At 60.3% G+C, this 20,621-nt stretch overlaps 2 protein-coding genes across 2 annotated transcripts; one reads left to right on the top strand and one right to left on the bottom strand.

Moving 5' to 3' along the window:
* Nucleotides 1-971: 971 nt before the first annotated feature.
* MAPK7 (mitogen-activated protein kinase 7) lies at nt 972-6,994 on the top strand. The gene is given in 8 exon segments (XM_070393351.1): nt 972-1,278; nt 1,550-1,786; nt 2,347-2,512; nt 3,461-4,542; nt 4,652-4,788; nt 4,790-5,317; nt 5,692-5,825; nt 5,950-6,994. Coding segments are annotated over 7 exon segments (2,433 nt in total). The 5' UTR covers nt 972-1,278; nt 1,550-1,554; the 3' UTR covers nt 6,104-6,994.
* MFAP4 (microfibril associated protein 4) lies at nt 6,288-9,218 on the bottom strand. Its single transcript, XM_070393352.1, has 6 exons — nt 9,113-9,218; nt 8,794-8,875; nt 8,370-8,524; nt 7,839-7,935; nt 7,586-7,768; nt 6,288-7,363 (listed from the first exon to the last, which is right to left on the bottom strand). Exons 1-6 carry the CDS (start codon nt 9,116-9,118, stop codon nt 7,116-7,118), a joined length of 771 nt encoding a protein of 256 aa, XP_070249453.1. The 5' UTR covers nt 9,119-9,218; the 3' UTR covers nt 6,288-7,115.
* Between the last annotated feature and the right edge of the window lie 11,403 nt (nt 9,219-20,621).

The raw sequence follows: 20,621 nt of genomic DNA on the forward strand, positions 1-20,621 counted from the left end.
TCTGTATGTTTTAATAAAAGGTTTTAAAAAACACAATAGTGGGGAATATAACGACACCATTTGGAAAGTGTAGCCACAGGCTCACCAAAACTCATCCGGTCCGGACGCGCTCTCCGCCCTGCGTGCGCCCCCGGAGACCCAGGGCCGCGGACACGGGGCCCAGCGCGCCCCGACTCCGGGCAAAGCCGGACCCCGCGCTGCGTGCGCCGCCAGGCTCCCCCCTGCCCCGCCTCCCCCGCTTCCACCGGGGAAACCCCGCGCTCCGAACCCTCCTCCTCGGGGCCCCGACGCCCGCTGAGCGCCTCCTCTCCGGTCCCGCCGCCGCCCGGCGCGGCTCAGCATCTGCTGTGAACCGGGAACTGCCGCGCGCGGGCCGGGGCTCGGGCACCGGGCTGCGGGGGCTCTGCCCGCTCGGGCTCCGGGCGCCATGGCCCCGCCCACGCCCCCTCCGCTCGCCGCCGCCCGCAGAGCCCGCGGCCGTGGGACAGAGCCGCCGCCGCGGGGACGCCGGGAGGCAGGAGAGCAGCCGAGGCCCAGCGACGCCGGGACCGTGAGGAAGACCAGCCCCGGGAGTTCGCGGCGGCCTCGGGCTGGACGCTCTAGAATCCCGAGGCCCGGGAAGCTGCGCGGCCGTGACGGGTCCCCTCTGTGGGATGGATGCTGTGTCCCGGAGCCAGCGCCCCGGAAGACGGGGAAATGGCGGGCACTGTCCCCGAGCGACGGGGCTGACGACGGAGACGGGTCTACCAGAGGGGGTTTCGCGAGCCGGCCCCCGGGACAGCCCGGTGTCTCAGCCGCTCGGGGCTCCCCAGGCCCGCGGTCCCCGGCCCGGCGCCCGGCGGATCGGGACCCGCGCGCGCACGGGGCGTGGCCTCCCTTTCAGCTGGGCCGGGGCTGCCGACGCGCATGCGCCGGGGCCGCCCGCCGAGAACACCCCTGCGAGAGCCGAGCGCACACTGGGCGGCGTCCGCCGGGGAGCTGGACAGCGGCGCGCGGAGGGGTGGGGCGGGGGCGTGGCTTCCTCGGTCGATGGGCTCGTATTGGGCGAAGCAAACAGAGGGGGTGGGAACTCCGCAGAACCCCCCGGCGATTGGCCAGAGGCTGGAGGGAGCGTGGTCTTGGGAGGCGGGGCGGAGGGCCCCGAGGGGCACAGCGCGACGTTGAGGTGGTGGCGGCGGCCTTGAACGAGTGAGCTTTCGGGGTCCCCTCCACTGGGCCGGAGGCCGGGGACCCGCGGGGACCTCCGAGAGCCCGAGGGGCGTCGGCGAGGCGCGGTCGGTGAGTGTAAGCCGGGGACAGCCGGTGCCCCTCCCCTCCCTTTCTTCCTGGACCGCGCTTCGGGCGCCTCCCCCACCCGACCCTGCGTTCACCGGACCCGAGCCCCGAGCCCCGGTGTGGACGTCTCCCACGTGCCAGCCACCCTCTGTGCCTCCTACCCGGTCTCCATCGGCTTAGGGAACTTGGAAGTTCCCTGGTCCTGCCCCCCAGCCTCAGAGGGGAAACTGAGGTCCTGGCGGGCGGGCCTCCCCTCACCAGCGTTTCCACGCAGGCGCCATGGCCGAGCCCCTGAAGGAGGAAGACGGCGAGGACGGCTCTGGGGAGCCGCCCGGGCCAGTGAAGGCGGAGCCCGCCAGCACCGCTGCCTCCGTAGCGGCCAAGAACCTGGCCCTGCTGAAAGCTCGCTCCTTGGACGTGACCTTTGACGTGGGGGACGAGTACGAGATCATCGAGACCATCGGCAACGGCGCCTACGGGGTGGTGTCCTCCGCCCGCCGCCGCCTGACCGGTGAGCCGCCCCAGGTGTCCTGTGCCAGGTGTGGAAACCGCCTCCGTCCCAGACAGCCAGGAGGGAAGGCTGGGACGCAGATTCTGGTTTAAGTCACACATGGGGTGGGTGCCATCTGGGCGCCAGGCTCTGTGTTGGGCACGGGTCTCAGAGACCCGCCGTGATGGTTTTGCCAGCACATCAGCCGACTTCCTCCGTAGAAAAACGAGTCCCGATTGGACCCGGTTGGAGTTCCTGTGCTGGGCAGATGTAGGGCGGTAGAATGAGCAGGCATTAGGGAGTCTAGACTACCACTCACTAGCTATGTCACCCCGAGTAAATTACTGAGATGAGATTTCCTCATCTAACGATGAGCTGTTAGTAACTGTCTCAGCTGGTGGATGAGAAGGGAGAACCTGATCATGTCTGTAAAGTGCTTAGCACAGGGCTCGGCACTAGTAGGTGCTCAGTATACAGCAGCTGCTGTTATTTGCATCCTGGATGGGAGGTGTTGAAGGCGGCCCTGTGCCACTGCAGCTGCCCCAGGAACCTTACAGTATCTGCCTTTCCTCTGCTCCCAGGCCAGCAGGTGGCCATTAAGAAGATCCCTAATGCGTTTGATGTGGTGACTAATGCCAAGCGGACCCTCAGGGAGCTGAAGATCCTCAAGCACTTCAAGCATGACAACATCATCGCCATCAAGGACATCCTGAGGCCCACCGTGCCCTACGGCGAGTTCACGTCTGTGTAAGGAGTGGTGTTGGGAGAGGAGGCTGGACTGGGATGTTTTCTGAAGGCTGGGACCGGGTTGCCACCGTTCTGGAAGGACAGCTGAACCTCTGTAAGGCAGGCCAGAAAATTCCCACGGTTTCAGGACCAGTGTTCCCTTAGGGCAGCGGTTCTCAACCTGTGGGTCGCGACCCCTTTGGGGGTCGAACGACCCTTTCACAGGGGTCACCTAAGATCATTGGAAAACACATATATAATTACTTATTGTTTTGTGATTAATCACTATGCTTTAATTATGTTCAGTTTGTAACAATGAAAATACATCCTGCATATCAGATATTTACATTACGATTCATAACAGTAGCAAAATTACAGTTATGAAGTAGCAACAAAAATAATTTTATGGTTGTGGGTCACCACAACATGAGGAACTGTATTAAAGGGTCTTGGCATTAGGAAGGTTGAGAACCACTGCCCTAGGGCATTCCCAGGGACAGCTGTGATTCCTCAGGAAGAGGACAGGTGCTACAATTTTATAGACTCTCAGAATATGGATGTCGAATGGAGGACACTCGACTATAACCACACCCTCCTTTTCCCACAGCAGACATCACTAGTCAATCACAGAACATGTTCCTACAGAAAATGGACAAGATACCAGTTTTCATCATAGTCTTTCAAGCAGCCACTCCCAAATAATAGAGATGGCTGCCAAACGAAAACTCTTGGCCAGCCCTGGTTTAGTGCAACCTCACTTTCTCATGGGGAAATAGGTCTGGAGAGAAAGGGATCTAACTTCACTTAAGTTCATGGAAAAGCTGTAGAGACTCTAGGATCTTTATACCATGCTGTTGGCCCCTACAGAATCTGCGGGTAAGGCCATTACATGTCTGCAGTCAGGAGGGCATGTGAGGCTGGGGCTGGAGTGTGGGCAAGACAGCCATGCCTCTTCCCTGTCTCTTCCAGTTATGTGGTCCTGGACCTGATGGAGAGCGACCTGCACCAGATCATCCACTCTTCGCAGCCGCTCACACTGGAGCACGTGCGCTACTTCCTGTACCAGCTGCTACGGGGCCTCAAGTACATGCACTCAGCTCAGGTTATCCACCGTGACCTCAAGCCCTCTAACTTGTTGGTGAATGAGAACTGTGAGCTCAAGATCGGTGACTTCGGCATGGCACGGGGCCTGTGCACCTCGCCTGCTGAGCATCAGTACTTCATGACCGAATATGTGGCCACGCGCTGGTACCGTGCCCCTGAGCTCATGCTGTCGCTGCATGAGTACACGCAGGCTATTGACCTGTGGTCCGTGGGCTGCATCTTTGGTGAGATGCTGGCCAGGCGCCAGCTCTTCCCAGGCAAAAACTATGTGCACCAGCTGCAGCTGATCATGATGGTGTTGGGTACCCCATCGCCAGCTGTGATTCAGGCTGTAGGGGCTGAAAGGGTACGGGCATATATCCAGAGTCTGCCACCACGCCAGCCTGTGCCCTGGGAGACAGTGTACCCAGGTGCTGACCGCCAGGCCCTCTCACTGCTGGGGCGAATGCTGCGTTTTGAGCCCAGTGCCCGCATGTCAGCAGCTGCTGCCCTTCGCCACCCCTTCCTGGCCAAGTACCATGACCCTGATGATGAGCCTGACTGTGCCCCACCCTTTGACTTTGCCTTTGACCGGGAAGCCCTCACCCGGGAGCGGATTAAGGAGGCCATTGTGGCCGAGATTGAGGACTTTCATGCCAGGCGCGAGGGCATCCGCCAGCAGATACGCTTCCAGCCTTCTCTGCAGCCTGTGGCCAGTGAGCCTAGCTGCCCTGACATTGAGATGCCCAGTTCCTGGGCTCCCAGTGGGGACTGTGCCATGGAGTCACCTCCGCCAGCTCCACTGCCGTGCCCTGGCCCTGCACCGGACACCATTGATATGACCCTGCAGCCACCCCCCGCGTTGGCCAGTGAACCAGCCCCTCCAAAGAGGGAGGGTGCCATCTCCGACAACACCAAGGCAGCCCTCAAAGCTGCCCTGCTCAAGTCCTTGCGGAGCCGGCTCCGAGGTGCCTTCCAGAAGCAGCTGCTGACTGGGGAATGGGGTGGCAGGAGGGGAACTCTGGGCTTGTACAGGGCCACCGGCTCTTACCTTCCCCCTGTTCAACTTCCCTGTAGATGGGCCCAGTGCCCCCCTAGAAGCACCGGAGCCTCGGAAGCCAGTGACAGCCCAGGAGCGCCAGCGTGAGCGGGAAGAGAAGCGGCGGCGGAGGCAGGAGCGAGCAAAGGAGCGGGAAAAGCGGCGGCAGGAGCGGGGAGCGCAAGGAGCGAGGGACTGGGGCCTCTGGGGGCCCCTCCACCGATCCCCTGGCTGGGCTGGTGCTTAGTGACAATGATCGCAGTCTGCTGGAGCGCTGGACTCGGATGGCCCAGCCCCCAGCCCCCACCCCTGCACCAGCCCCTGCCACAGTAACAACACCCCCGGCCTGGCCCACCAGTCCTGCTGGCTCTGTAGCCCAGCCCACTGGACCCCCACCACCTGCAGGCGCCACCCCTGGTCCTGCACCACAGCCGGCCTGCCCAGCCGCTGGCCCTGCTCCCCACCCTGCTGGCCCTCCTAGGCCTGTGCCTGGCCCTGCTCCACTCCAGACCACCACCACCTCCAGCCTCCTGGCCCCCCAGTCGCTTGTGCCACCCCCTGGGATGCCTGGTTCCAGCACCCTGGGTGTTCTGCCTTACTTCCCACCTGGCCCAGCCCCTCCAGACCCCAGGGGAACCCCTCAACCCTCCACCTCAGAGTCACCCGATGTCAACCTGGTGACCCAGCAGCTGTCCAAGTCTCAGGTGAGAGAGAAGCCTGGCCGTGCGGACCCCTGGACCTGGGCCCAGGGACATGGGTGTGGGAAGTCCTTGCTGTTGGAGGTGTGTCTTGTTCCATGAAAAGTGAGCAGCAGAGGCTTTCTCTCTGAACGTATGCCCATGCTCGTAGGAGGAGCATAATGCTGATGAGCAGGTGGCTGAGAGGTAAATGCGATGCTCCCCAGGAAGGGCCCGGCCTGGAGAGGGGCCCAGCCAGCTCGCAGGGATTGTCGAGGCTGGCGCTGGCACCCATGGCGGGCATCCAGGCGGAGTCTAGAGCAGTATCAGGACGGGTTCCCTGCAGACCGCAGTCCGCTCTTGGTGGTGCCTGCGTCGTAACCTGCCAATATCCCCTGCAGGTGGAGGACCCTCTGCCCCCCGCGTTCTCGGGCACGCCAAAGGGCAGTGGGGCCGGTTATGGCGTTGGCTTTAACCTGGAAGAATTCCTCTACCAGTCTTTCGATATGGGCATGGCAGATGAGCCACAGGATGGGTGAGTTGGCTGGACCGAACTTCTGGAGCGCAGCTGGGTTCCTGGTGCAGGAGGAACGTGCCTTGGGGGGCAGGCAGGGGAGCCAGCCCCGGTAACAACTCTCCCTGCTCCCCTTTCCCTGCAGCCAGACAGACTCGGCCTCGCTCTCAGCATCCCTGCTGGCTGACTGGCTCGAGGGCCACGGCATGAACCCTTCTGACATCGAGTCTCTGCAGCGTGAGATCCAGATGGATTCCCCGATGCTGCTGGCTGACCTGCCTGACCTCCAGGAGCCCTGAGGCCCACAGCGTGTGCCGGGGGAGACCCAGGGCCCAGGCCCCAGGCCCAGCAGGGGAAGCTTGGCTTGGGATTATCCTGAGGCTCCTCTGAGACCCACCCCACAGCCTTAAGCAGCCACCTGAGCCACCACCGAGCCACGACAGGATCAGGAAACCCCTATTCCCGGGGCGAGCCTTCTCAGTATTCTATTTTTATTATGTAATTTTATTAGTCGTTCTCTTTGCCATAAAAATGAGGCCTGTGAAATAGAAGTTTCCCTTTGGTGCTAACTCCGCGTGTCTTTGGAGTGGAGGGCGGGTGCTGTTAGGAAGGGGAAGGAGGGGCCAGGCCCCACGTTGAGAGCCAACAGATGCAGTTGCACGTACAACCTCCACAGCCCACTCGCCCTCCTGAGGCTGAGACCTCCTCCCCCGCCTGCTTCCAGCCTCCCACGGCGGCCTGTGCTCCGGTGGCCCGACCTCATCTGCCTGCCCGGGTTGTGGCTGTTTGGGGTGCGTGCAGGAACTGTGGTGAAATACACTTTGGGGGCCTGGGACAGGAAGCGGAGAAGCTGAGGTGATAGATGGGGCGAGGGGCCCACGGTGCTCACCACTAGAGGAGGAAGCTACGGGTGAGACGCTCTGAGAACAGCCAGGGGGGTTGCTAGGGTGTGTGATGGCGGCCACGCAGGTGGCCTGGCGTACTTGGGGTGCGGATCACGCCAGGCGCGCCCCGGCAGATGAGCCGCGGGAAGGAGGCTGGCTAAGGGGAACACCAGCCTGCCGCCCGGGCGAGCAGCTCCTGGCTCGGTGTTGGGCGGAGGCAGAGGAGGCCTGGGGACTGGTTGGCAGCTTCGCCTCAGGTGGCGGGGGAGAGGCCTGGCTCGGGTGGACGCCTGCTGTGAAGGTGAGCTGAGCCATAAAGCCCTGTGAGAAGCAGAGCTGATGGGGGAGGGGTGCAGGGGGGCGCAGGCCCAGCAAGGGGAGTGCTCCTGGAGGCCAGCAGCCAGGAGCAGGGGCTTGGGGCCAGGCCTCAGGCCCGGCGTATTTTCATCTCCGTGCGCTTGAGGGAGTAGTAAAAGCCCTTCCACTGGGCCCAGTTGATGCCGTTGGCGTAGGAGAGATGGGGGCCACCCAGGTAGAAGCCATTGAGGTTGGCGAAGTGGCAGCTTCGGAACCAGAAGGCTCCTGAGGAGAGGGCAGCGCAGTTCTGCAGAAAGAGGTCCTGATCGCGGTCGAAGGTGGAGAATTTCTGGCCGCTGTGGTAAGACAGGGAGTCGCCTGGTGGGAAGAGGAGCGGCTGTGGAGGCTGAGCTGACGGGAGGCGCCCTTCCCCAGCCAGAGCCTGGGTGCTGAGCTGCACAAAGGGAAGCAGCTGCTCCCGGCAGCGGGTGTGGCTGCTCCAGCGCTGCGTGGGGCTGGCTGGGAGCCAGGAAGGGAGAGGGGCCACCAGGGTCAGGGACAGCCCGCCTTCCCCACCCCCTCCGCCTGCCAGGAGGGTACCTGCCCCGCCGTCCTCGAAGCCTGCCACATAGAGGGAGTAGCCGTCCTCCTCGGCGCTGACTGCGTTGGGCGCAATGGAGAAGTCGGCGTACTTGGCATAGGCCGTGTTGTTCTCAAAGTCTTCCAGGTCCACTCGCAGCTCGTACTTCTGCTTCAGCGTGAGGAGGTGCAGGTTCTGCAGCCCTGCGGAGGGGCAGCAGGTCAGCCAAGCCCTGGCCCGGGGGTCCCCCCGCCTGCCCGGGCCCCGCCTTACCCAGCCAGTACTCCCCATCTGCACGGCCGAAGCCCATCTTGTAGTCGTTCCAGCCCCGGAAGAAACTCACTGAGCCATTGAATCGCTTCTGGAAAACCTGGAGCAGAGATGACAGGCCTGGGTTTTCAAGGTCCAGTGGACAGGGCCTCACCCCGGACTGGGCCCTGATCTACTAAGGTGGTTTGTTAGAGGACTGAGCAGGGAGCTGAAACCAGGCGCACACTGGCACCCCTCGAGCAGCTGCTGAGTGCTGGGAAGAGGTTAGGACGGTGTCAAACGCCAGGGTAGGAGTCTATGTTGGCTGTGTGATGTTGAGTAAGTTACTTCACCTCTCTGGGCTTCAGTTCCTTTATAAAAGGAACCTTCCTCCAAGAGTTATTATGGGAATTACGTGCCCCTAGAATTCACTGTTGACAGCAGTTTACAAACTATGCTGTGGGGACAGAGATGAAGAAATTGAGGTTCCCAGAGGTGCAGCCTGGTCACATGCTGGGACCAGAACTGGGCCTCTGTTTTCCTCCTCCCACTCACCGTCCACTTCCCGCCCTCAGTGGTCATGTCGCAGAAGACAGGCACCGGCACGCTGGGCCCCTCGGGGTAGATGAGGTACACGCCGTCGGTCTGGTAGCCCTGGCTGTAGATGTCGTCACAGTCCAGGGGCTGCTGAAGGCAGGACTTCTCCAGAGCTGGGGGCCAGGGAGGGGGAGGAAGGGGCTAAGGCAGAGCTCACACCGTGCACCCCACAATTTGCCTCTGTCCCTAGGGGCAGGGTACTCTCACAAGAAATTGCAAGAGTTCTCAGAGAGGGGGTGTTCGAAGGTCATCTCGTCCACCTGCCCTGTTTAGAGCAGGAGCTGAGTCCTGAGAGCTGGCGGGCTCCAGACACTGGCTAGGAGCCTCGCCCGCCCGCCCGCCCGCCTGTGGGCCCGGCTGCGTTTGTGAACGGGCTCCTTACCATCTCCTCGGATCAAGGGGGTCTGGGGGGCACAGTGGGGAGTGGAGAGCAGCAGCAGTAGCAGCGGCAGGGCCAGGAGGGCCTGTTGGCAGGAAATTAGGGTCCTCAACACAGTTCTTCCGACACCGCAGAGCCCCTGCTTTCTGCGCACTTGCCCCCCCCCCCCCCCCCCCACCGCCCCGCCAGAAACCCGCTCTGAGACAGGCTCCGTGCCCTCGGAGGTGAGCAAGCTGCTGCCAGAGCCCCGGTGCCGTCCCAGTCCCCTCTCTGGCTGGGGCCCTCTCCAAAAAGGGCTCAGTCCCCCACCCAGGGCCCGTACCTTCATGCTGCCAGTTCAGCTCGGAGCGGCTGGGTCTGGGTGTCTGCTGCCCCAGACGGCGACCGCGCCGAGTTATGTGCTGGGCCCCCCGCCAGCAGCCCGGCCCCACCTCCTGGAGCTGCAGACCCCCCTCTCCCCGGCCGGGCGCCGAACCAGCTTCTGCTGGAGCCAGGGGACCACCTGGGTCTCATTAGGCCTGTCGGGCAGACGCCGCAGACGTTAACTCTCACTGGCTCGGCTCGAAGCTGGTTTCCTTCTCTCCTTCCGGGCCTGTGACCTGTGTCACCTGCTGCCAGGGGAGCTGGGGTGATGGGGAGGGTGCGCGTGCCTGGGTTCTGCGAAGGGGAGGCCCACGGGGGACAGCTTCAGAGCCCCCGTGTTGGGCCAGGCTGGGGGGTGGGCGAGGAGGCGGCAGGGCCCGCAGCTCCTGGCAGGGCTGGGGCATTGCTGAGCCATGAGCTCGGCTCGCAGGCGTCCAACTGCTGTCTGCTGCAGCTCCAGCCAGGCCCTCTCCAGCCCTTCCTTCCTCCAGACTCCCCCGGGGCCTGGCTGGCCGGCTCCGGAGCACAGGGCCTCCTTTGTCTTCTTCCACTGCGCCGTCTCCCCTCCTTTTCTCAGACCCCTCACTTTGGCCTCCAACCTCAGACTCCCTCCTAGGCCACTCGCAACCATCGCACGATTTCCCAGCCCCACAGCCACCTCTTCCCTTCTTGCCCCCACGGGGCATCCTGTCTGCCGGCCAACGTCCTGAGGACCCGTGCTCCTTGTGTCGCTCTGGCTGGCCTCCTAGAGCCCTCTCCCCAGCCGCGTCAGCTCTTCATGGTCCCCCCTGCTCTGTACTCTCTGCTGCTCTGTCCCCTCCCCCCCGCTCTGTCCCCCCAGCTGCTCTGTCCCCCCTGCTCTGTCCCCCCATTCTGTCCCCCCAGCTGCTCTGCCCCCCATTCTGTCCCCCCAGCTGCTCTGTCCCCCCTGTTCTGTCCCCCCAGCTGCTCTGTCCCCCCTGTCCTGTCCCCCCTGTCCTGTCCCCCCTGTCCTGTCCCCCCGGCTGCTCTGTCCCCCCTGTCCTGTCCCCCCAGCTGCTCTGCCCCCGTTCTGTCCCCCCAGCTGCTCTGTCCCCCCTGTCCTGTCCCCCCGGCTGCTCTGTCCCCCCTGTCCTGTCCCCCCTGTCCTGTCCCCCCAGCTGCTCTGCCCCCCGTTCTGTCCCCCCGGCTGCTCTGTCCCCCCTGTTCTGTCCCCCCAGCTGCTCTGCCCCCCGTTCTGTCCCCCCAGCTGCTCTGCCTCCCTGCTCTGTCCCCCCTGTTCTGTCCCCCCAGCTGCTCTGTCCCCCCTGTCCTGTCCCCCATGCTGCTCTGTCCCCCCTGTTCTGTCCCCCCGGCTGCTCTGTCCCCCCAGCTGCTCTGTCCCCCCAGCTGCTCTGCCCCCCGTTCTGTCCCCCCAGCTGCTCTGTCCCCCCTGTCCTGTCCCCCCTGTTCTGTCCCCCCGGCTGCTCTGTCCCCCCGGCTGCTCTGTCCCCCCTGTCCTGTCCCCCCGGCTGTTCTGTCCCCCCGGCTGCTCTGTCCCCCCTGTCCTGTCCCCCCGGCTGTTCTGTCCCCCCGGCTGCTCTGTCCCCCCTGTCCTGTCCCCCCTGTTCTGTCCCCCCGGCTGCTCTGCCCCCCCGTTCTGTCCCCCCAGCTGCTCTGCCCCCCGTTCTGTCCCCCCAGCTGCTCTGTCCCCCCTGTTCTGTCCCCCCGGCTGCTCTGTCCCTCCAGCTGCTCTGTCCCCCCTGTTCTGTCCCCCCGGCTGCTCTGTCCCCCCTGTTCTGTCCCCCCGGCTGCTCTGTCCCCCCTGTCCTGTCCCCCATGCTGAAAGCCACGGGTGGCTACATTTCTCACCTTGGGCTTGAGAGGAACTTGAAGTCGCACTTTAAGGACCTGACCCCTTATTGCCTGCAGCTCATAAAGCACAGCCCAGCCCCGCCAGCTCCCCGCTTCGCCTGCTCTGGGAGTCTTCTGGTGGCACCTGTTGGCCTCCTCTGGTGGCCATGAGTGCCAAGGGCAGGTCTCCCCCTGCACCCTCAGCACCCGTCCCAGAGCTGGCCACAGAGGACTGGCACAGCCTCATTCACAGACCCAATGTCTTCTGAGCAGGGGCTCGGTGCTGCTGCTGGGGATACAATATCTGCCCCCAAGGAGAGGCAAGCACAGGCATTAGCCAGTCCACGCAAGTGTAGAGTGTGGAGTGCTGTGAAAGAACAAAGGGAATGCTCAGAAGTACAAAGGAAGAAAGCAGCTGTGCCTCTGGTGCCCTGAACCCTGCAGGCAAGCCCCGCTGGCCTCCAGGATGGTGGTCTGTCCTCGGGGCCCTTCTCCCGCGGCCCTGAGCACCAGGCTGTTGCAGCTGACTGCCTGCCTAGCCCCCTGGTGCAGCCACATTTCTGAGTTTTGCCAACAAGATGCAAACAGCAGTGTCGTAAAGGTAGGTTTCTACCCCGTCCTGTCACTGGGCGGATGTAGGAGCGCCAGCTGCCACCTTAGACAGTGAGGACGAGGCCACTGGGGAGCTGTCCGGCTGTCCGGCTGTCTGGCTGTCCGGCTGTCCTGTTGTCCGGAGGAGCGGTCCTGCCAGCCTCAGGCAGTGGCCCAGGGCCAGCTTCGGCCTGACCTCTAGGCCTGTTTTACGTGGAAGAGAAAGAAACATGGATCTAGTTTAAGGCTCTTTCCCCTGTTCCCACCGCTGAATGGAACCTGAGTGCAAATGCCAGCTGGTTTTAGCATGGGCTACAAAAAGGAAAATAATGAAAAATCGGCCATTGAAACAAAATGAAATGTGTTCGAAGCCAAGTATCAGAGACTTTTGCAGAATACAACTAGTAAAGGAACCAAAAAAGAAAGAAAAATTAAGCAATGAGATATCAATCCTATTTTGTCTATTAGTGTTCTTTTAAGTTTTTTTTAAAAATATGTTTTTATTAATTTCAGAGAGGAAGGGAGAGGGAGAGAGAGCTAGAAACATCAATGATGAGAATCATTGATCGGCTGCCTCCTACACGCCCCCCACTGGGAATTGAGCCTGCAAACCGGGTCATGTGTCCTGACCAGGAATTGAACCGTGACCTGGTTCACAGGTCAACACTCAACCACTGAGCCACGCTGGCCAGGGCCTCCCTACTAGTTTTTTGAAAAGAGGCAGTGTTCACTGGGCACAGTTATGAATGAGCATCGGGGAGAGAAATTCGGCGACACGTACCGAGGTCAGGGGCCAGGATCCCAGTCTGGAAATACTGTCGGAAGGACACTGACTTAGAAGAAGTATCTGTGGACATTGTTGGCTGCCCAGCCTTTGAAACTTCCTCCCAACTTCGTGGTTTCCGCCTAATTGGAATGTGGGGTGCTTGCTTTCCCAGGCTTTCTTCAAGGTTGTTTGCAGGCACCTGACCTTGGTTTAGCCAATCAAATGCCCTGCCCTCGGTTTCATTTTGGGAGGTGTTGGTTAGAGAAGCAGGGGCATGAAAAATCCATTCTGGGGGTGGTGGTGACCCCAGAGTGTCTGGGTCCTAGGGCCTCTGGCTGGTTGGGGGTGACTTTGCAAGTGCTGGCTTCGGCTGCAGAGCCCTGAGCTTGGTTCTGAGCCCTTCTGGCGATGGGTTGGTTCTGCCCATTCTCTGTTGGAGAGACTCCCAACTCACACAGGTGATGCTCACCAGCTCGGACTTTGCTGGGAGGCTTTCTGGGCGTCGCAGGTGGGAGCACCCCTGCCTGTTGGCCTTGCTTGGGTCCCTTGCCTACCCCCCCTCCCCCCCGCCCCACGTTGCTCTGAACTGCTCTGTGCCCAGGACATCACTGGGTTCCAGGGCCCCTGGCTTCTGACTGGATTTGGCCACTGGGAGCACTGGCCGAGATGGGAGAGGAGAGAGGCGAGGGTAGTTCTCGCTGGCTCAGACCTACCCAGCCTGCAGCTCTGGTGATGGCTGTGCCCTCCCCTGGCCCTCTCTTCCCTCCCCCTGCTGGTCCCAGGGGGCCTCACACCCAGCTGGGTTCCTTGATGCCCACACTCAATAGTCCCTCATCAGAGTCTCTTAAAAACAAACGACAGCTGAGTCTGCTTCCTTTCCTGGCAGGCCACTGGTTTTGTTTTCAAGCCCAGCAGCCTGGGGAGTGGCTGAGGACAAGACCCCAAGCTCCTCCTCTGATCCCTGCTTTGAGTGGGAGGGAACTCCCTGCAGGGAGAGCACTCGAGGGGAGAGGTGTCCCCAGCCCAGGCCAGTGAGGGGCTCTGAGGGGACAGGGGTCCTGCCAGATGGAGACTGTGGCTGAGCCCCCGAAGCCCAGCCCTCCCGGGGCTGCTCCTGGGGTGGGTGGAGGGACTCAGGAGCCAGGGCAGGAAGTGGTGCTCCATGTGGAGGGAGGGCCTGTGCAGCTGGCGGGACCAGCATGTGTCGTCCTGGGGGCTGGTGGGTGCTGGGGGCCTCAGGCAGCAGGGTGAGGGCCACTCCAGTGGTCTCACTGGAACACGCCGACTCTTCAAAGGCCTGTCTCCATGCAGTCACGGTCTGAGGTGCTGGGTTAGACTTCTGGGGTCACATTTCAGCCCCTAACACGCACCTGCAAAGATGCATTAGACACTGTACCTCTACACAGGCAGCGCTGGGCAGACACCCACCTTTCAGGTCTCCTGGAGCTGGCGGGGGGGGGGGGGGGGGGGCGGCGTGTGGAGGAGATGATGACCAGCGCTGTGAGGAGGGTGGTGAGGGGTGGAGGCCCTGCCAGGAGAGGGAGAGTTTGTGTAGGGAGCACATTCCCTCCCCACGTTTTCTTCTTTGTAAAGGAGATTGTGAGGAATTCGGGGTCTCCCCGCCTTTTTGTAGTGTTGGGGCTAGTTCATTCGAGCTGAGAATGTGGCCAAGAGAAGCAGAAGGCTGGAGATGCGGGTGGGCATCGAATGCCAGGCTAGGGGGGTTGAAGGTGCCCGAGGCCTCTGGGATTGGGGTGTGAGACACCACCTCCATTCTGGCCTCCCTCTGGATTTATGCTGGCGTCAGGCCTGGGGCTGTTGCATTCTGGGAGAAAACATGCCTACAAAAGGCTCCTGTGCTGTGCTTTTCAAACAATCAGATGAATGCCTATATGTAGCTGGGAAAGGCCCCCTGGGGCCTGAGGGACAGTGGCGGTCTCCCCGCCTCACGGTGGCCCCTCGGTTGCCCTGGTGCAGTGAGCTCGTGTCCTCATTCTGAGACAGTCTCCCCTGTTGCCTCTTTTTTCACTGCTTCCTGCCTTCCATTTTCTCTGTTGTCTTTCTGATAATTTTATGAGTAGGACTAGTGGCCCAGTGCACAAAATTCGTGCATGGGGTGGGGGGGTGTTCCTCAGCCCGGCCTGCACCCTCTCCAATCTGGGACCCCTGGAAGGATGTCCTACTGCCGGTTTATAGGGATCGGGCTTAAACCAGCAGTCGGACATCCCTCTCGCAATCCGGGACTGCTGGCTCCTAACTGCTCACCTGCCTGCCTGCCTGATTGCCCCTAACCACTCTGCCTGCTGGCTTGCTCACCCCCAACTGCCCCCCTGTTGGCCTGCTCACTCCAAACTGCCCCCCCACAGTCCTGATCACCCCCAACTGCCTCCCACCCGCCAGCCTGATCACCGCCACCGGCCCCCCCCACCGGCCTAATGATCCACAACTGCTCTCCCCTCTTGGCCTCTAACCGCCTCTAACTCTGCCCTGCCACCATGGCTTTGTCCAGTAGAACATCCGGAAGATCTCCTGGAAGGTCTCCCAGTCTACTTAGCATATTATCCTTTTATTAGTATAGAGGCCTGGTGCACGGGTCAGGGCTGACTGGTTTGCCCTGAAGGGTGTCCTGGATCAGGGTGGGGGTTCCCTTGGGGTGTGGGGCAGCCTAGGCAAGGGACCTGTGATGGTTTGCAGGCCGGCCATGCCCCCATGGGGTGAGGGTCCCCGCTGGGGGACGTGGCCAGCCTGGGTGAGGGGCTGAGGGCTGTTTTCAGGCTGGCCATACCCCCCAGCGACCCAGGCCCCCAGCCCCTCCTTGAGTGGCAGCCAGGGTGGGCGGGAAGTTTGGCTTCCTCCATCGCCGGGGGCAACCCAAGCCTCCAGCTCTGTGGCCGCCACCATCTTTGTTGGGTTAATTTGCATACTCACCCTGATTGGCTGGTGGGCGTAGCGGAGGGATGGTCATTTGCATGTTTCTCTTTTATTAGTGTAGATGTTGGACCTCCCAAACCAAACCTTTATTTGTTCTTATCTTTTCTCCAGCATTTTCCATCTGTGTTTTTAAATCTAATTTCTGGAGCATACCTTTCATGTCCAACACTCCTATTGATGTAAAAAAAAATTGGCTTTCGTATTATTTTTATTTTTCATTTCCTCCTTGTTTTAAGGCTTTATGGGGGATATAATTTACAAATCGTGCAACCTATTCACTGTAACTGAACAGTTCAACAATTGTTCCTTTAAACAAATTTACTTTACCTTTTAGAGTACTTTCAGGTTCACAGCAAAACTGAAGAAAAGGCACACAGATTCCCCATACAACACATGCAGAGCCGACCCACTGCCAGCACCCCGCCGGAGTTACCCCCGTGACCCGACACGCTCTTCCTTCTGCGGAGCAGCACACAGTATCACATGTTGGAATCACGCGGTCTGTGCCCTTTCCCATTGGCCACTTGCACTTAGTAGTATGCTTTTCTGTCTCCTCCAGGCCTTTTCATGGCTGGGTAGTGCATTTGTTTTTAGCGCTAATACTCCATTGTCTAGATGCTATAGTTGGGTCAATACCAAGGAGTGTGATTGGTTGCTGGATTGTATGGTAAGAGTATGTCTAGTATTTTATGAAACTGCCGACTGCCTTCCCAAGTGGCTATGCCATTTAGCAGTCCCGCCAGCAGCGAGTGGGAGTCCCCATTGCTCCACCTCCTTGCCAGCATCTGTCGTCAGTGCTCTGGTTTTCGCCGTGCTAGTAGGGGCATCATTTTGTTGTTTTACTTTGCAGTTCCCTGATGACATGATGTGGAGCGTGCTTTCATGTGCTTATATGCCATCTGCGTATCTTTTTTGTGAGGTGTTTGTTCAGATCTTTAGCCCATTTTTAAATTGGGTTGTTCACATTCTTATTGTTTAATGAATTGCTCCACTTTAATAGCATGCATTATTTTCTCTTGGTTTTGGTTTGTTTCATGGTTACATTTTTTTTTTACCTCTTTGAGGATATAAACTATAATTTGTGAATTTTTCTTCTGTTTCCTGCATCGTCTCTCTTCCCTCCACCTGTTTGACTTGGTCACTGTCTCTCGTGTTGGCGGCTTCCTTCCAATGCCTGCCCCTGCTTTTTCCGGTTTGGGAGGAGGCGCTGGGACCGGTTCGGGCCTGTGTGGGCCAGCGCGGCTGTGCCTCCCTGTGGCTGCGGCGTGCTCTGCTCCACAGAACAGAAAACCCGGCGGCAGCAGCACAACCAGATGGAGGTGTTCTCAAAACAAGCCAAACAGAAACGGGCAGAGCAGGGCTGCTTGAGCCTTTATAGCTTTTCTCACTTCCATACACTTTTCAGCGGGTTTGGGAAGGAAGAGGAAATAAGTATCAGAGATGAATTCACCAGTTTAAACCCCATGGGTTAGTCACACATTTCATCTTATTCTAAACAATTTCCTGTTGCAGGCACAATGTTTTCCCTTAAAAAAAAAAAACTTTTAAAACCCAGTGTTTTATTTTTTTCAAATATATTTTTATTGATTTCAGAGAGGAAGGGAGAGGGAGAGAGAGATAGAAACATCAATGATGAGAGAGAATCATTGAGCGGCTGCCTCCTGCACACCCCACACTGGGGATCAAGCCTGCAACCCCGGGCATGTGCCCTTGACTGGAATCAAACCTGGGACCCCTCAGTCCACAGGCCAGCGCTCTATCCAGCCACACAAGCTAGGGCCAGTGTTTATTTTAACAGTAAAATGCTCAAGAGTCTTTAGAAAGATCCAAAGGCCGAGGGATACCCAGGTGTCAGGCAAGATCACAGGCAGGTGTGAGTGTTGGTTTCTCCATTGCTAAAACCTAAACTTGAATGTGCTCGAGTCTGTCCCCCATGGCTCTGCTTGTTGGGAGCCGTGACCCTCTGACTCCTGCCCATCACAGCGCCACTCGAACCCGAACCCGGACCCGGACCAGGAGAGGAGAGGGCGCAGCGGGCGCTGTCGTTGCCCGGGGGCGTTTACGGCGGGAGGAAGCTGCCACAGCAGCAAAAGCAAAGCTCACCCGCTCAGGCAGGAGGGAGTCGCCGCAGAACCACATGAACACGTTCCGGTGCTCCCCGCCAGGCCTGCGGGCTGAACGCAGATGCTGGGCCTCGACTTAAACCAGCTCAGCTCGACCCACGGGCCTCAGGCTCCCTTCAAGATGAGGTGGGTCTGCTTGTTATAAATGAGAGAAACTGGCGCTCACCAGGGCCAGGACCTGCGCCTTCTTTCCCACATTCCTGGGCCCAAGAGACCTCTGGTGGGCCGCGTGCAGGGGAGATCCGGGCAGGGAGGAGGGTGAGGGCCCGCCGCCCACAGAGGAGCTGGGTGGCTGGCCTGTCACGGCCCACGTGGGGGGACACACGGCGCTTTCTGTGGTGCCTCCCACTGTGCCCGTCCCCGACACCTAGTTGGCCAGGCTCTGGCCTCTGTTGCCGTCTGGCTCCTGCCCACCTGTCGGCTCCCGAGGCAGGCCCTGCCCAGCCTAACTCCAGCCCAGCGCGCTGGGAGCCACCTTGTGCTGGCGGCTGGGGGAACAGCTCTGTGCAGGTGCTGGCACCGGTGGGAGGAGGGGAGCCTGGGGAGAAGGAGGAGGGGGAGGAGGAGGAGGAGGAGAAGGAGGAGGAGGAGAGGAGGGAGAAGAGGGGGAGGAGGAGGAGGGGAGGAGGGGGAGGAGGGAGCTGCGTCAGGAGTGGGTGGGCGCCTGGCCTGGCTGAGGGTGGTGGGCAGGGGCGCGGGGCGTCGGGCTCAAGCACAGGGCTCTGTGAGAGTGAAGGAAGGTTCTGGTTTACACACTGCAAGTCCGCACAGCCAGGAGCGCCGTCTAGAGCTCTGTGAGTAAAGCCAGAGCGGGCGGGCAGGAGCGGGGACCCTGGCTCAAGTCCCAAGTGCCATTCCTGCTGATGGAGGACCGGGCTCAGAGTTCTCTCCAGCAGTTGTCTCAGCACTGAGCTTCCACCCTGAGTTCCATACGCTCCCTCTCCATACTGCAGTGTTTAGGGAGCACACGCTGTGAGTTTAGGGAGACAAACAGTCCTGCACCCCCAAACCCTCACTCATTCATCTTACTGACCCTCCCCCCCCCCGCCTGTGGCAATGGGGATGCACCAAGGAACGAGGCAGAGACAGTCACCTGCCCCGGGGCTGACTTGGGTGGGAGAACAGACAATGAACAAGACACAGGTGGCTCGTGCAGCTCTCGGGGTGAGTGTGGTGGAGGGGAAACAGCATGCAGGTGGCGGTGGAGGGACTGGCATTGTATCTCCCTTGGGCGGGGAGGGCCCACGGAGGTGAAGACGGGATTAGACCAGGGATCAGCCAGCGTGTTCTGTGAAGAGCCGAATGGGAATGACTTTAGGCCGTGGGAGCGTGTGGTCTCTCACAATTCTCCAGTTCTGCCGCTGTGGGCACAGCTGCCGGTCACCCCACAGAAGCAGGGCACGGCCCTGCTCCACGGAGCCTCTGGCAGCACCGTGCCCACCCCTGGAGGAAGGCCCTAGGAAATGAGGGTGGAGCTGTGAGGATTTTGAGTAAAGAACAGTTTACTCAAGGCCCTGAGCGGCAGTGTGCCCCCATGTTCGAGGGACTGAGTCAGGGGCGGCGGCTAGAGCAGCGAGGACAAAGCGGGAGACCAGCAGGAGAGTGGGGAGAAGTGGAGCAGTCTCTGGGGCCTGGTCGACGTAGGAAGGGCCGTGGCCTGTGCAGTTATAAGCGGTGGAAGGAAGGGCTGCGAGGAAGTCTGAGGCCGGTGCATGGTTGTATCGATCAGGTCACACCGAGACTCAATGTCGAGCGCCTGCCTGAGGTAGAACCACGAGCTGGTTCTGCTTTTTCCTGCCCAGAGAGCTGGTCATGAGTCAAAGAAGAGACTGACCAGGCCAGAAAATCCAAAGTCAGCTTTAATGCCTCTCCTCACCCGGACCTTGGAGGGAGCACGGGGCAGGCACTCCTGCCCAGGGCCTCGCAGACTGTGGCCAGGCAGGGTGCAGAGGGGTGAGATTCTGGGCGACCTGTGGGTCCCGAGGCACCAGGTCTCCCTGACCCAGCCATGGCATTGCCACCTGAGTGTCCTATGGCCTTGGAGGTCTTCCCTGGCTGGATGAGGGTGATCTTGGCTCTCACTGGGACCCTCACCGGTGGCCTCTGATCTTGACAAGCTAAAGGGCAGTCACGCCCTGGCATTTCGAATGAAGCCGATGAGCCAGGATGTGTTTCCCCGTCCGGCCTCCTGCTGGTGGGCATCTGGGTTCTTTCGGTTTGGTTGTTAGGAATAAAGCCACCGTGAACATTCATGGCTCTGTCTCCGGCGACGTTCCCCTCACTCCCCACCGATGTTTGTGTAGGCACGGATGCGGGAAGGGAGAGGGGGAGAGAGAGGAACATCGACGTGAAAGAGAAACATGGGTCCGTTGCCTCCCACATGCATCCCACCGGGGATTAAACCCGCCACCTGGGCATGTGCCCTGACCAGAAATGGACCCGACCTTCCTGTGCACAGGGTGATGCTCAACCACCAGAGCCACACCGGCCAGGGCGACTGCAGCGAGAGTACCATCTGGTCCCCAGAGAGGGCACCTCAACACACACTGGCTATTTCAGGGGCTTGTCCTGGGGTCCCACCAGCACACTCAGTACAGCCAGCCTGCGTGCAGGCCGGGTGGTCACAAGTGGTGCCCGAGGGTGAAGTCTGGTGTGTGGTCCCCTGAGGGGGATCCCCCCAACTGGAGGTTCAAGGCAGGCCTCGTGGGGGAGGGGGATCCAAGCAGAGACCAGGGCGGTGAGTAAGAGTGGCCCAGGCTGGGCAGCCTCTCATGGGCCCTGCCAGGGAGGGAGGGAAAAAACGTGTGGGTGGGCCGTGGGGAGAAGTTCAGGCTGGCACCATAACACCCTTGGAGAGTTTGAAGCAGGAAGGGACACACTTTAAATGTTTTATTTTATTTTCCAGTTAGATTCACATGCAGTTGCAAGAAATAATACAGAGAGATCCATGAATCTTGCGCCCAGTTTTCCCCAATGGCGGCGTCTTGTAAAATTCTAGTTCAGTATCACGGGATATGGACTTGCATGCAGACAGCTGAGCTCACTTCCCTGCTGCCTTCTCCAGCTACTTCCGCTTCCGCCTCCCCAAGCCCCGCCCATAAGCCCGGCCTCCCAGCAACCACCCAGCTTCTGTATGATTTTGTCCTTCAGGAATGTCATGTAAATGACATCATACAACATATAACCTTTCGGGACCGGCTTTTTCACTCAACATACTTCTCTGGAGATTCATCCGTATCGTTGTG

This window comes from Myotis yumanensis, unplaced genomic scaffold (assembly GCF_028538775.1).
Source record: "Myotis yumanensis isolate MYYU_CA2020_CCGP unplaced genomic scaffold, mMyoYum1.0.hap1 SCAF_16, whole genome shotgun sequence".
NCBI classification, from domain to species: Eukaryota; Metazoa; Chordata; class Mammalia; order Chiroptera; family Vespertilionidae; genus Myotis; species Myotis yumanensis.